The 16,328-nt window shown below is 36.8% G+C and overlaps 5 protein-coding genes across 5 annotated transcripts; 3 read left to right on the top strand and 2 right to left on the bottom strand.

The window, feature by feature from the left end:
• The first annotated feature begins 573 nt into the window (after positions 1-573).
• LOC116028938 (aquaporin-5-like) lies at positions 574-1,749 on the top strand. Its single transcript, XM_031270796.1, has 2 exons — positions 574-759; positions 970-1,749. The coding sequence occupies exons 1-2, from the start codon at positions 574-576 to the stop codon at positions 1,747-1,749; spliced, it is 966 nt and encodes a 321-aa protein (XP_031126656.1).
• On the bottom strand, positions 1,707-5,151 carry LOC116030326. Its single transcript, XM_031272550.1, has 5 exons — positions 4,763-5,151; positions 3,360-3,656; positions 3,025-3,240; positions 2,531-2,659; positions 1,707-2,282 (listed from the first exon to the last, which is right to left on the bottom strand). Exons 1-5 carry the CDS (start codon positions 4,994-4,996, stop codon positions 2,073-2,075), a joined length of 1,086 nt encoding a protein of 361 aa, XP_031128410.1. The 5' UTR covers positions 4,997-5,151; the 3' UTR covers positions 1,707-2,072.
• A 2,970-nt stretch (positions 5,152-8,121) lies between these two features.
• On the bottom strand, positions 8,122-8,802 carry LOC116030672 (indole-3-acetic acid-induced protein ARG7-like). Its single transcript, XM_031272988.1, has one exon. It carries the CDS (start codon positions 8,746-8,748, stop codon positions 8,446-8,448), a length of 303 nt encoding a protein of 100 aa, XP_031128848.1. The 5' UTR covers positions 8,749-8,802; the 3' UTR covers positions 8,122-8,445.
• A 3,259-nt stretch (positions 8,803-12,061) lies between these two features.
• Positions 12,062-12,397, top strand: LOC116028940 (auxin-responsive protein SAUR21-like). The gene has a single exon (XM_031270798.1). The coding sequence runs from the start codon at positions 12,062-12,064 to the stop codon at positions 12,395-12,397; it is 336 nt and encodes a 111-aa protein (XP_031126658.1).
• A 767-nt stretch (positions 12,398-13,164) lies between these two features.
• On the top strand, positions 13,165-15,380 carry LOC116028876 (transcription initiation factor TFIID subunit 14b-like). The gene is made up of 6 exons (XM_031270719.1): positions 13,165-13,412; positions 13,517-13,605; positions 13,689-13,910; positions 14,132-14,319; positions 14,403-14,524; positions 15,006-15,380. The coding sequence occupies exons 1-6, from the start codon at positions 13,296-13,298 to the stop codon at positions 15,090-15,092; spliced, it is 825 nt and encodes a 274-aa protein (XP_031126579.1). The 5' UTR covers positions 13,165-13,295; the 3' UTR covers positions 15,093-15,380.
• The last annotated feature ends 948 nt before the right edge of the window (positions 15,381-16,328 follow it).

Consider the following 16,328-nt stretch of genomic DNA (forward strand, 5'->3'; position numbering starts at 1 on the left):
AAAGGTGTTATTAATAACCGAACTTGTGGCGTACTTAAACTATGTTCCACCTACTATACCACTCTTTTGCGAGAAAATTTCATTTGTATGAGCCAATGCAGACAATTCTAGGTTTTGTTTACATGCAGCATGGGTGGGGGGATTTTGTATTAGATATCACTTTCTAGTTAGCATCAAACAAAGTTTGTTTAGTCATTAATCTGTCCCTAACTGAGTTCAATAGTCATCTTTCGAGAAAGCGTTAACAGCAAGAAATTAATCTTGCATGCATCCCAGCAGCACAATACTGTTCTCTTGTCCAAATCATGGTTTCTTGATCTAGGATAAACTGAAGCATAATCTCTTTGCTCCGCATCATATTCCCCGAATATGCAACTATACATATTATTTAATGATCAAGCCAAGCCAACATTTTTGTTTTAATTGTTTTATATATCCATGTGTTTTTTGTTTTGTTCACATAAAACATATTTTGTTGTCAGATTTGATCTGTTAAACAAAGTGGGCTTGTGGATAGTACATATATAGCGGCTAAATGAACCAGATTTATCTCCGAAAACATCAGAAAATTAAATGGCGGCGAATTTAATGCATTCTTTTGGTGATGAAGAAAGCCAAACCCATTCCAGTAGAAGATGCAGCAGGGATGATGATGGAGCAAAAGGATTGAGTGAAGAAGATGGATGGACTGGAAAGGACGATAAACCAACTTTTTTGCTGGTGCAGAAGCTGGGCTTGATGGACTTTGTTTCTTTGGATGTGAGTGAATTTCCATACTAGCTAGCTAATTAATTCATAGAAATTCTGGTATGGATTATGAGACGAGTCACTTCAACATAATTTAGGTCATAGTTAGTATTATGAGTTGATTTTGATTGGTTTTTATGATTTAAATTATGTTTGTCACGACCTGTCTGCCGTCTTACGATCTGACACAAGTGTGACTTATTATATCCGTATAAATTAAAGGTGTGGCGAGCTGCGGTGGCGGAGGTTCTTGGAACGGCGGTGCTGGTGTTCGTATTAGACACCGTAGTGATCTCAACGTATGAGACCGAAACCAAGACGCCGAATTTGATCATGTCAATTCTAATTGCCATTTTCGCGACGATAATAATATTGGCCTTGCTTCCAGTCTCCGGCGGCCATGTAAACCCCATCATCTCCTTCTCCGCCGCCTTGGTGGGGATTATTTCCATGTCAAGAGCCATAATCTACATTGTAGCACAGTGCATCGGCGCCGTGCTGGGTGCTCTAGCGCTTAAAGCCGTGGTCAGCGAAACAATCCAAGAAAATTTCTCCCTGGGCGGCTGCACCATTAGAGCGGTAACTCAAGCTCCAAACGGGCCAGTAATCGTGGGGCTTGCAATAAACCAGGCGTTTTGGATGGAGTTTTTCTGTTCCTTTGTGCTTCTCTTCGCCGTACTATGGACGGCTTACGATTACCGGCAGTCAAAGGCGCTAGGCCAAGTCAAGGTTTTCATGTTCGTGGGAATAGTGTTTGGCCTCCTGGTGTTCATCTCCACCACCGTGACGAAGCAAAAGGGGTACGGCGGAGCCGGGCTGAATCCGGCGAGGTGTTTGGGGGCAGCACTTGTGAAGGGAGGTCACCTCTGGGATGGACTTTGGGTGTTTTGGGTTGCGCCGGCCATTGCTTGTATGGCATTTTATCTCTACACTAAAATCATTCCCAGAGAGCATTTCCATGCAGATGGATACCCACATGACTTATTTCCATTGTCAACGTAAACTATAACATATTCAAGTCTCAATCTAACATACCAGACATTGACTCTGGCCTAAGGAATTGAGATTGTGACCTGTAAAACTGTCTTGCACAAGTTTTTGTCCTAAAATATTTATAATTGGACGTGATATCTTGACATAATTCGTTTTCTTTCAGTACCAAATCAGATCACTGATCATCCTCTATAGATGCAAGCGCATACAATACCCTATGGCGGCCTTAGTAACTGATTAACTGAGTCATCTTCTTTATCCACATTACGTTACAGTGTTATTCTCTTTACTCCATACACGTGAACTCAGACTTTAAAAGCAGTAAACCACCCTCATGTTGAAGATGGGTCCAATAGTGTGGATGCAGAAGCAAGGGGTTCATGCACGACCGAGTTGGTGGAAACCGAAACAGGGTTGCCTTCCAACTGCAGCATCATTGCACCTAGAACCTCTGTCAACAGTTTTTTGAACTCATCCTCTTTAACCATTTTCCCATCATCAGCATCCACCATCTTCAATGCTTCATTAGTTATCTTGTCCATCTGCAATAAGGTAGATTTACAATATTTCAAACATCATTAAATGTTTCATTAGTTATATTGTCCATCTGCAAAAATCTCAAGTTTCAATGTAGGTTTACAATTTGATCTACAGTAGGCAGCAAGTATATTCCAAACATCATTAAAAGACAGTTTTTGTTTTGGCTATGAATAATTTCACAGTAAGATTTGCATAAAAACATAAGCACCATTGAGATTAGAGAGCAATTTGGTTACTGTTAAACATATACCTCATCAACTGCGCCAATGGGAGGTAAGCCAGCCGATGGAGCCAGCACATCAAGTGCCACACGAAGGTATTCCTTGGATATTTTCCCATGACGATCTCTGGGAACATTTTTAACAGCAGAATCCAGAGTCTGAAGGAGATGAAACATACAAAATAAGTAGGAAGTACTCTAAAGCTAAACGGTTTTCTGGGAAATAAGAAAGAATTCTGATTGTAAGTCATGGGAACTTAAGTTAATTCCTTTTAGCTAGGTACACCATAAGAGGAAACTATAAGTCTCATCATTTAGATCATTAAATTCTCTGTTTTTATGCCTTGTGAATTCAGAACATAGGTGTATAAAGATGTGGACACAATTACAGAATATGTAGATCTATAGGCAGCATCTTTAGACTCCAAAGTTATTAAACAGGAAGTAGGTATGCCTCTGAAATTGCAGTAGCAACTTGAAGAGCAGAGACATTGTATTATATGATATGAAGCGAAGTCACTAACCTTATCTAGTTCAAATTTGTTGGCCAATAATCTCCTAATGCCACTTCCATCAAAGGTGTTCTCACTATGAGCAACAATTACAGGTTGTTCCTTAAGACGCTGAGCCACTCTCACAGCAACTTTCTTGAACTCAGCCAGAAATGAGTCCTGCGAAACTGGTTCCTGGTGAATACCAGTGTCAGATCCCAGTGCTGGTTCCACAATGTTGCTCATTACCTACAAAAGAAGATATCTCATGATAAACCAAAACAGAAATGTCTCAAAAGTGACCACTCTGGCAATTTGAGTTTGAAGGCCACACTGTAATTAAACTATGAATGAACACAAAATATTACCCAAGAATCTGAGGCAGGAGGCATCCCTTGATCCACTGAAAGCTTCTCAAAGACCTTGACAATGTAATCTTTCAGGGATCCATCAGGCAATTCTATGAAAGAACATATCGAAGCCATGTCCGACTCAAAACTTGGATTATTAATAAACTCTAGCAGGTCTTCACCATCCATGCGAAGAATTACAATAGGGTCCCGCTTTAAACCAGTAGCCATGCCTAGTAGAATATCCGAGAGAACCTCTTTAAACTCTGTCTTGCTTACCTTCTCTTGTTTTCCATGAGTGAATTCATTAAGCACCTGCATCAGGTTAGTGAAAAAGAAACAACCTTTACATAACCAACCAGAAAGATGCTTAAAAGAACGAAACCAATAACTGAGAGGCCATTATAAAGCTAATCAACATTACACAGTAAAACAGAGAAGGCAATATTGTTTGTATGGATATACAAGTGGAAATGGGATATCTACCACATTATCTAACATTGGACACCCCTTCTATCAGCTTTTATCCAACTTATGAGTTATGAGTTATCTACAACTGTAATTACAGTACAGAAAAAAGGAAAATAGGATCCAACAACCAAAACAGAGTAAAGTTAGTGCATCACCTAATTTCAAATGGTAAAGTATGAAATGGATTTAACTACATATATGGTAAAACTCTAGATGATGTTTTATCATGGCAGGCCAAATGTGGTCCAAATTAAATTTATGTGACAATACCAATACCACCAAGTCACATATCCATCACATGCTTAACTGTTACGCATGCAAATAATATATGCCAGCTTGTGTGTCATGAAAGTAGAAGTGGACATTAACATTCTGGATAATGCTAATCACATATATAAACAGTGACTTGCATATATGTAGTTAAGTATTTTTAGTTAGGAAAAATTGTAATTTATGCCCCTCAATTGTGCCAATTATCAATGTCATTCCTGACCTGAATTATTAGTGGGGCAAATGTTGTCCCTCGATTTTTAAAACGGTACATATATTGCCAGGAGAAAATTTGAGGAGTAACATTTACACTAGGGGATGAGCAATATATGTACTATTTTAAAAATTGAGAGGTAGGTTATATTTACATTGCTAATAATTCAGAATTCATTAACATTGATAATTGACATATTATGGAATGAGTAAATTACAATTTTTCCTTTTAGTTACTAAGAAAGCGAACCAGTTGTTTCCTAAAAGCAAGATTCAATTGCTTGTGTGACTAATTATAGCACTAAGAATGGCATGTCATTGTCACAGTTGACGAATCACAATATATACACTTTTAGAAAGACAGGATTGATCCACTATACTTAGCCAACAATTTAAGCATGCCGCAACTAATTCCGGTAAGATTTCTGCAAAGAAACAAGAAAACAGAAAAGAGAGAGAGAGAGTACCTCAGAGTAGATATGATCGGACTTAGGAGAAGAGCCTTGAGCAGGCAAGCCGAGAGCAGCGCCAATGTCAGCAACGGCCGGTTGCAATTCCTTAACAGAGAGCTTGCCGTCGCAGTCTTTGTCGAGTTCTTGAAACTTGTGATCCACGAAGTTACTGAACACCTCCTCATTCCCAACCAACTCCATTATATCCGATCCGTCCAACACCTCTCCCTCACAACTTTTCTTCTTCATCTTCACAGTATTCACACTCCGATTCTCTCTCTCTCTCCCCAACTTCCCGTGACTGTTCCCTTTTCTGCGCTGGCCGCTCCAACAAAATCAAACAAAAGCATCGACTCTTTTATGAGTAATGGCGAAGTCTAGAGAGAGAGAAAGAAAGAAGTCAGCATTCGCGGATTCTAGAGAGGGAGGGAAAGTGGGACACGGGGAAGTGTGTGGTTAGGACAGCTGCGACGGTTTTGGAGGATAGTGACGACGACTTTACCGCTACCCAAATCTGCCTGCATTTTTTGGTCGGCCTATATCAATCATAACTCATAACTTCATAGCCCCACGCCAGTTATTGGTTACGTGAAGCAAGATAATTAATATGAGTAGGATTTATTTTGGTAGGATCAAGTACGTTAATACAATTATAATTATGACTTATAATGGACAAGTGCATAATGAATTCAACTATAGAAAATGTGACAATTGTATTTCTTTTTATCAACTTATGAATGGACATTAACGAGTTGATTTTTTAGAAGGTTAATGCAAACAATATAATTGATAAACTTAAATCAAAAAAATTAATAAGCTTAAATCAAATTAACAGTCTAGTAAACTTGATTGGAGTTGTCCATAATAAGATAATAGCATTACTCCATAATTGGTTTCAAAAAAGAAAAAAGCATTACTCCATAATTAGGAGCGCAATGTTTAACAGGCCCAAATAAGTGGGCCGTTTTGATCTCATTGATTTAGATTAAAAGTTGGATCCCATACCCAATGTGTAAGCGGTAGCCAGGCCCAAATAAAGTTGAACATAGATGTCATTTAGGTTCGAGGAAGGCCTTTGGGTTTGGATTCCAATAATGTTTTATTAGCCCATTTTAATTCCAACCGCAACATACATGCACGTGTTAGTCTAAAATTAGTTAGAAATTCTAGAACTAATTCCATAAATTATTCATTATATTAATTCCATAATATCAGGATACAAAATGATAGAAATTAAACAACTACTATCCCTTGGCAATGACCACAATGTACGACAACATACAAAACTTTGACAATCGATCATATCAGAGAACAGAACACTAGCTTCAATTATGTACATTTAATTAACGAGGAGATCAACAATATAATGCAAAATGTGAAACTAATCGATCTTAGAAGTGAGGGTCAAAAATGCAGATTGGGTGCAGGGGATTGTAAGCCCGCCCATGGGATGCTGGAACCCATACTCTTCCTCGGAAAGGCGCAACAGATTTTGGAACAATGGGTGTTTCAAGTAGCGTATAGGAACCACAAACCGATGTTTCTCCTCGTCCTGCCTGTCTCCCACGTACACTGCCATGTGACCTTTAGGAACATCGCCCACTTTTCTCGCTCTTGCTCCCACAATCACTTGCCTAGCGTGACCAACCATCGTTTGTAAACGGATCCCCATATTCATGTATATTCTGAGAACGATAGATATTATGATATCTTAGCTTATATATACTCCATATATATAGTAATGGTTATTGTATACTCTTAAGCATGCATATATGGTAAGGTTTCTATAATTAGATATGACTGGTGAGGACGCAAAACGACAATAATGGACTCTGATATGTCTGCGGCCATTATAATGGCCTGCAGAAGCAACTTGTATATATGGATTGTCGTATGAACAAATTAGATATCTTCATTTATTAATACAATAATATATCCTCTGTAGTGTATATATACTTTAGTGTCCATTGACCATTATAGCACTTGGTTTTCAACCAATAAACTGTGTGCCCACGCTATGTTACACGGTGCATGTCATAATTTACAGATAAAAAACCAACCATTTATCACGTTTTTCAAATAACTAATTAACTCGACATTGGGTTGAAGAAGATATTGCGATGATTTTTGTGTCAGCGAGTTCATGGGATTCTTTGCCCTTTTGAATTATTGGTGAGAGACATGTGCGTGGCGCCGCCGTGCAGAAATTTAGAAATCCGTTTCCCTTACCGGCCCGGCGGTGCACCGCGCGCAACTTGCATTGTCTGAGCATAAGAAGAGCCCATAGTTTCAACGCACAACCGCGTGCGGTGGCGGCTGCGTTGTATTCATATATAGGAGAGGCTATATATAATATATTCCATTTATTGGATCCATAAATGATGTTATACATCCTGGAAACATAAGTTGGATGATGGTAGGTCCATGCATGCATGGTGATTGACACAAATACAAGGGTAGGTAGCTAGATTGTTGTTTTTGTTTTTACGTTCCTTTATAATGGAGATTTTTTTTTATTACATTTATAATATTTCAATTTTTTATTATGATAAAATAAAACAGTACATATTAGCATAGTTCTGGAAATTAAAGTAAAAAAGACATTGAGATTTAATGTATAGTGTCAAATTTGAAATAATGTTAGGAATTTGATGGACCATACGACAAAACACATGCCTTGGCCTTAGACTTGAATATATTTGCGAAGGTAACTATGGGGTCGATCTATAGGGCGAGTGGACTGTATTACACTTATAATCACTTTTTTTTCTTAAACTGTGATAGTTTTTAATTTATCTACCATTTTATTATCTAGATAAAAAGTCACAATAGAGTCAAAACATGTAATAAAACTGTCTCAAAAAGGATGATTGAGTGGACATAATTCTTCATTATTGTACCAAAAGATTACAAGTTTAATTCATAATAACACCATTTGGATCCAACATTATACACTGTACGTATGCCCTCATATGCATCATGGTATCACTCCATGCACGTAAATAATATTGTATTAGTGTTAAACACATAAATATAACTATTATTTAACAATATTAAACACACCTTATAAATAGATAAATAGTTTGAACATAAAAACTTATCATTGTCCATCATGCCAGCATGGTATGATCCATATATGACTCCATATATGCACGTAAATTGTACTTTATTAGTATTAAACACATGATTATAACTGATATTTATCAATATTAAAAACACATTATTAATAATTAATATATAAATAGATATATTTATAGACTCATTCAGAGTACAATACTTTTGAATAGTTGTTGCTATCTTTCTTATTAATCAAAATATATAAATAGATATATAATTTGTACTGAATCATTTCAAATTAATAACCCTTAAAAATATTGATCGTTGAATGCATTTACAAAGTCACATAGAATTAATCAACTTCACAATTTAAGAATATACTAACAGTGTTGTCTGGATTGCAAGTTTCCCCACACATATTTTTGAAGGCTAATATTGGATCACTAAATCTAAAAACATGTATTGATTACAGCACTTTGTCAACACTCTCCTAGTCGATAGAACCAATTACAATAGCACAAGATGTGCACATGTTCATATGTGACTGTGGGTTTCCTCGTCACAAAAAAATAAAAATAAAAATTACAGCACTACTTATATTTGCAGCACTGTAAAAATGTCGATGGAAGAATTAATTGAGGCTATGAAGACTTGAGCAGGGAAATGAGGGTCAAGAAGTAATCTTCACTGCATGGAATAGTTAAACCGCCGGTGGGACGATGCTCATACCCAAATTCTTGCTCAGCCCAATGCAACAACTCCTGGAACAAAGGATGCCTCAAGTACGAGATCGGAACCACAAACCGCCGCTGTGCTTCTCCCACGTAAACCGGAAAGTGGCCTTTTGGGACGTCATTCGACGTCGAAATGCTCCCTTTTCTCGGCGAAAGCGTTCTCCGAAGCTTCTCTTTGGCTTCGGAAATCCCAACCAGTCTAATACCCATTATATTGTGGAAACAACAAATTTAATTTCTAGAACAATCCAAGCTTTGAAGTCAAGAGCGTACACTTTGATCTAATGGACTAGCTAGCTAATAACTATATATATAGAGAAGGTAAAGTGCAGTGTATTATTGGGTAGTCAGGTGAAAGTTGGCTTGAAAACATATCAGGTGAAGAGATTGGCAAAGAATCACATGGCTGTGTCCAATCTATTTCAAGTCACAATGCCCTACCACTTTGGGGAACAGAAGATCGAAACAAGCAACTTGTGGATATTGCACAATATAATATAAAATTTGTATATATAAACAGAACAACCCACCTGCAGACTGCTAAAGCTGAACCATATCATTACATAATATTATATTATTATATTTTCCTTGTTGTTTTACATTATTCATATCCAAATGAAGAGGCTCCCTTTTCCTGTTGTGGCCGGGGGCATTGAACTTGGACTCCCTTTTCATCCACTGGCCTTGTCTCTGCAAATCCTCTTTATCAATAACTGTTTTCTGTGGGTATTCAAATACCGGTCCCAATCTCAATTCAAACTTTTAATTATTATTATTCTTCTTCCTCGTGTCAGTCAAGGTAAGTTTTTTTTTTTAATTAATTATTTAGAGTAGTAAACAATTGTCTATCACTTTCCTATGTCATAAAAGTAGTGTCGTGGATATATAGTAGCATGTTATTTATGTTACACTTCTCTGTATAGTTTTGCATAATATCTGTATACTTGACACATTGTCTTTCTCTTCTCCACATCATCTTTTAGCTTACCCAGAAAAAGATTTCTCTCAAATTTGAGATGCTCAAATAGGGTTGAATGACTTGGATCCATGACTAACAATTCTGATTTAACATTTATCATGAGGAGCTAGGTAGTGGTTAGAGATTGTGTCTATATGGAAGTGTCATTAACAGTACATGTACTGTACCGGACAGATTAAAGTTGAAGAATTGGTGGGTTAGTTGTTACACTAAATCAAATGTCAGACTTATAGATACCAATGTACCTAAAGAGGTGGACTTTATGTAAGTGGAGTTGAAGATATATTCATTGATATTAAAGAAAACCTCTTGCATAAACGCGTTTTTGGCTAAGTCAACTCATAGTTAGTTAGTTGGATTGTGTGGTCAGACTTAAAATTTATACCATGAATTGAAATGCACCATACTTTCGCCAAGTCAACCCAATATCTATGGACATCATCATCACACCACATCCCAATTATAAAACTTAACTATATCAAATAACCATGTTGTCTAGTGGCTCGAAGTGACTCTCTAAAATAGGAAGTCATGGGTTCGAGGTGGTCATTTATGAACAGATTCTACGTTCTGACTAATGAATATATGAAATCACACTACCAAGGCCTGACCCATAGGCCATATTCATAACAGAGAATATAGCCTGTGTTCCAACAACATGCGAGTACTTGTGTTCACATGTTGAAGACACACAATTAACTCTGGTTGTCTGCATGCATTATATTTTTGGACTAGAAAACATATGATCTTCATCAATTGGCCTGGTCAGCTAAGTAAGTGATATATCTAGGCGAAATGAATGCATGTTCTTGATTTCAATCCGGCCACTTGTCCTTAAAATATGGAAACTTGTTTGGGAATGGGGACCTGCATGTAGGCTCCAATTCACGTGCACTTCACCAAAGCTCGTCTCCCAAGTTGACATGCACTCATACCTTACTCAGAATCATCAAAATTTGGTGGATGGCAAAACCACATGTTACTTCATGTGGCACGCACTGTCTGTCATCAACCTCCTATATCTTCTTCATATATATGTATAAGCTACCATTTGTCCCCGTATATATAATATACACATATATATATACTTGAGCCATCCTTTGTCTGGGGACTTGTTGAGTCAAGCCGAGGATCAAAGAATTTGGTTTGATCATTCCATGGGCGGCCTCACAATTCCCTGCAGAGAGGATGTTTTCGTTGACATCATTTTTACTTCATCTGGAATGCACAATTTTGTAAAACAAACAGAAAAGACAGAATTCCTGAGATTTACCATGTAAATCATTAAAAAAAGCTTACAAACAGCAAATATATTACACTTTATTAGTGCATCAGATTTTCAAGATTTTTTTTTTCTGGACAGAGAACTCTAGTGCAATGCTATTAGCTTCAGTGTTATAGTTCATATATAGTTTATGCATAACTATATATGTATGGACACAGAACATGAACATGTATGTATATGATGCAGGTTTTCCAACAGTAAGGGGCTATTTTAATTTAAGCTGCAAAAACACCTTAAAGTGTAATTGAAATTCATTTTTGAGCAAAATTAAAAGCTAGTATAATTTTGCATAATATGCTAATGAGAGAATTTCAATTCTTGTCTGCATTTATTGGATTGGCCATATCCCTTCCCTCATTTAATAATATTTGGCCTGGTTATCTTCAATACCTAACGTTCAAACATCATGTCCAGCAACAACTCCCTCAGAATTATCGCATCAACTTTGTCACTTTGTCCTCCTAATTCATGCGTATTAATTTGTTTTTGCTTAGCTCTATCATTGTATGTTACATCTACATACTAACACACTAAGAATCAACAGCCTGTCATGCATTCAACTGCTTTCTAAAGTTTATCACATTCATGATTCAATAAGTTGTCTCTTTGACTGCTACTTTGTAGAAGCCTCAATCCATTCTTATCCGTGGTTAGGGGTGGAGACAAAAATATACTTGAGTGGGGTGAGCCAAGTGATGCTAATGAGAGTCAAACTTAATTGTGTCATAAATTATTTAACATTAAATTTAGAGTTCCAACCAACTAAATTACTCAACCGTTTACTAATTTATACACACACATATATAAGGCCGGGGGTGGGGGTGGGGGTGGGGGAGGGGGGCAACTGCCCCAGTGTGGATCCACCCCTACTTGTCTGATTGGTTTGATTTTTATTGTGATTTCATCTCCTCTTGGTCAAAACTCCCACATTGCCTTTGGAATAAGACTTGTGATGGGTCGAATTAACTGATCTAGCCCATGGGGTCAGTCTTCTCTATTGTTATGGTCTAGGTGCTTTCACAATGAGTTGGAAAGCAACCCTAGCGATATCTCATGTGGTGTTGTCTATCATTGTGGATTTGTGGTACCATTTCACCACAAAACATATGGATATGTATGACCTACCATTTGCCTTTATAGCTTAGGCTTCATTCTCAGAACTACATACATATACTGAAAATATATATTTCTCTGCTATTCTCTACAGAATCCAAGAATTCCTTAACTTTTCGCTTGTTAATATGTAATCTTCAAAGATCATGGCTATCCGAGTGCCAAGTGTAACTCATTCTAGCAGGATCTTGAGAAAGTTTTCTTCTCGAGATATCCCGAAAGGCCATCTTGCTGTTTATGTTGGCCAAGATGATCAGAAGAAGAGATATGTGAGCCACCCTTGGTTTCAAGACTTGTTGAGTCAAGCACAGGAAGAGTTCGGTTTCAATCATTCCATGGGTGGTCTCACAATTCCCTGCATAGAAGATGCCTTTGTTCATCTCACTTCTGGCTTAGTTCCCAGAGGACTGTTAAAACAGCAATCATATCGCTTAACTTGCACACATGCTCAGAGTCGATCCCGGGTGAAAAGACTTGCATGATTGTCCCTGCAGGCCATTTTGCAGTTTATGCTTGTTGCAGAAAGCTTAAAGAAGCCATTTGTGGTCACAAAATCATTCTTGAACAAACAATTTGGAAACCTGAAAGCTCTAAATAAAACATGATTTTCTTGAACATGTTACAGTCAGAAAGTATTCTATGGAAGTTGAATCTTCCACATCGGAGACAGTGATTGCAAATTAGCAATTATACTAAGATATATCCATTCCTAGTAGGATCTTGCAGTACCAGTATGTAATATACAATCTTGATTTATAGTAAATCTTTAAGTTGTTTGTCAAATGATAACCTCATAATTCACTATATATGACCTTTATCTTCATTTGGTATCAAAAGTTTTGAGTTATAGAATCCCATACGAATTGTTATGTAACATACAGTATTTTCATCTATTTATATACACATGCATATATGCATACCTAATAATAAAAGAAAAAGAGGAAAAATTTGTCAAGTTGTTCAAGCAGGCCTAATAGCGTTATTGATTTAAATCAATTAGTTATAAGTTTTATACACCACAATTCTATCAAGTTTTATACACCACAATTCTATCAATAAAATTATAATGCGTGATAAAAGTTTAACCAGATCTATAAGAGTTCATATATCATATTTTGAGCTTGAAAACATAGATTGTTAATGAGATGAAATTTTAATTTTTAATTTTTTATTTTTGGAGGGAGAGATGAAATTTTAATACTCCGTGCTAATATACCTTTTTTGCTGATTGGTCCTAGGCTAAAGAAAGCATAGACGCGCCCGCATACAATATTTTTTTTCCAAAACCCTGCCCTCAAATTTGGTACGACTATCGCACGAACAAAAAACCCTAATTTCAATTTAATCAATCAATATTCAATCCAACAACAGCATCCTAGAATGATTCAGAACTCGTCGGTGAAGAAGCATGGTTCGGATCAGTCCGACGTAGCCGGACCCACCCCAAGGTCTCAGCGCACAAAAATCGTTAAATCTTCTGACGATAATGAAAGAAAGGTGAATATTGTCACTCTCAATTCAACTAGTTTAGCACAATTGACAATTTATTATTCTTTGGAGCTTCTTATTGAAACTTATTGTTAACCTTTGGGGTATTTTAGAGCTTGACAAAGAAGGTTAAAGACCTTGAAATTAGTGTTCCAATTGTTTACGGCAACATTGCATTTTGGCTTGGTAAGAAGGCAAGCGAGTGAGTATTCTAAAGTTGATGGCTTTTTATGTCTCTCTGTTGTTTGATCAAATGCCTGACTGTATTCCTTGTTTTTGGGCTAGGTATCAGTCGCATAGATGGACTGTTTATGTTCGTGGAGCAACAAATGAGGATCTGGGTGTAGTCGTAAAGCGTGCAGTTTTCCAATTACACTCAAGTTTTAACAATCCTACAAGGGTGGTGGAAGTTCCACCTTTTGAGGTGTCGGAGTGTGGATGGGGTGAATTTGAAATTGCCATTACCCTTCATTTCCACAGTGATGTTTGTGATAAGCCATTGCACTTGTGAGCTTTTTTTTCTTTACTATTGTTCTCTCTTTTGTATTGGGTTTTGCCTAGAAATTTAACTGAACCACCCAGTGCTGAAATGCTGACACAGATTAGACTCTGTCATATCCATTTATTCCACACAAGTAATCTTTTTTAGCTTACTAGTTTTACAGTCTTAGGTTGCTTCACATTTCACATACTTTGCAAAGTGTAATGTATTTATTTTCAAATGGCAGGTATCACCAGCTGAAGTTATATCCCGAGGATGAATCTGGTCCTTTATCCATTAAGAAACCCGTAGTTGTTGAAACATATGATGAAATTGTTCTTTTTGAACCTTCAGAGACTTTTCTCGCACGTGTGCAGAATCATCCAGCAGTTAGTGTGCCCAGATTACCTTCTGGTTTTACTTTACCTCCTGCTGGTGTGTTTTGAATATTTTGTCATTTCAATTGGTCTGTTCATTATACCTTGTTGAGTTACTATTTACTCTGTGTCTATATGTAGCACCGTTGGAGGATATTGACAAAAGGAAGAGAGGTGATACCAAGGATCATCCTCAAAGCCAATGGTTCACCAATTTCTCTGAGGCAGATGAGCTGCTAAAGCTTACAGCAGCACGCCAGCAGGTTAGTATGGCTTAGATGCTTTTCATTTTGTGTAGACTATGTGGTGCTCTTTTTTTTCTTTTTTTTTTTTTTTTCTTTTTCTTTTTCTTTTTTAAAGCGTTTACAAGCTAATAAGTACTTGTGGAATTTTCATGAAATATACTCCTTCCATGTTTGGCAGAAACTACTACCTAGAATAGATGATTGATTCAATTTATGACTTTCTTAGGTTTAAAGGCGGTATTTCTGTACAAACAAACACAACAAACTGAAAACTCATAGGCTGCAACTAGTTGTGTAGAACAAAATGTTTACTTTGTATTCCTAAATATCTAAAGCTCTGACAATAAAACTCAGTTTGATACAGCTACACATGTCGGATAGTTTAGCTACAAATAGAATATTTAGTACATATGATTAAGCATGTGCTTTGAGTCCTGACTAAGGAACCAATAGCAAGGTGATGCTTTTTAAACCTGCTCTGTTCCTTTTAATGTTGTAGGTACAAGGTCATATTGCCAGGCTAAGAAGGCAGATGAGCTTGATTGAGGGGCAGAATCAGCAATTGAAATCTGTGACCGAGTTTTGAAAGTATATCGTATTTAAAACAGTCATTCAATTTTAAGTTATTAAGAGCTCTGCTGAGATTTTTTTAGCTGAAAATTGTTGTATTATTAGTTATTCCAAATACAATATTTTTTAGTCTTTCTCTTTCCTTGTTTTTTTTGGGTTGTATTTTCCTCAGTGAGGAAAACGAGATACACTTTTACCAAGCAAGAAATGTAAATGAGTTCTTAGTTGATTCTAGCTAACTTTGTCATCTGTAAGTTACTTCTTCATATACACGTTTAACAGCAACAACAATTTTTTGTTTAAATGCTATTGGTTTACAGTTTACCACATAAGTTCTGGTGAATATATACTTTATGTTTCTATTCTTAGTTCCAAATATGTTCATGGTATAGTTTTCTTATTCATTCAAAAGTTATAAGTTCTACACTTCTACCACGCTTTCCTGTATGATTTTATCTTTATTTGCACCTTTTTTACAGTGGAATAGATTTTTGTATATTTGTTCAAAAGAGTGTGAGAGAACAGTTTCCAGAGTTTTAATGTGCTATTCATGTGCTATCAGGAATATTTTCAAGGCATTTACTTGTGTATTTATTTACTGCTGAGTATATGGTTCTTTTCCTTACATTTTCAAATAATCTGTGGATCCTATAGAACTAAATCTTGTTGGAATGGAGATGAGTGCTATGGTCTCAAGTACATCTTATGGTTGATGTTAACTGAGGTGTTTATTTTGCTACTCTGCATAGATTATGTATCATGATTCATGATATCATCTTGCATGAACATTTGTATGTTGTTTATTGATGGTATAAAACGGTATGGAATTTCTCATTTGCACACATGAACATTAATTAGTATATTGCTTATTGACAGTATGGAATGACCCCTATGCAGATGGAGCCTGGCTTGTTGCTTACTGTATTTTTAAGGTCCAGATGTTACTCAGTAAATGTGAAGCTTTCAGTTATTGGAATGTGTGTAAGATATTTACCATTCCTAGTTCACCTCCTCAACACTTGCATTCTTCCTTGGGGTCAAGGGTGTGGTAGATGAAAATAGTATGAAATTTAGGGTGATGTGAGTAGCACCAAGGAGATAAAAGCCATCATATATGAACATGAGAAATGGATGATGTTAAGCTAGCAGTTTTGGGTGGCTGGGGATGATTTTAGAGAGCCTTGAAGGTATTGTCTTCACTGCTCACATTTAGGTAGTTGGGGGGAGGAGGAGGGGGGGGGGGGGGCCGTAG

Source organism: Ipomoea triloba, chromosome 9 (genome assembly GCF_003576645.1).
Source record: "Ipomoea triloba cultivar NCNSP0323 chromosome 9, ASM357664v1".
In the NCBI taxonomy this organism is placed as follows: domain Eukaryota; kingdom Viridiplantae; phylum Streptophyta; class Magnoliopsida; order Solanales; family Convolvulaceae; genus Ipomoea; species Ipomoea triloba.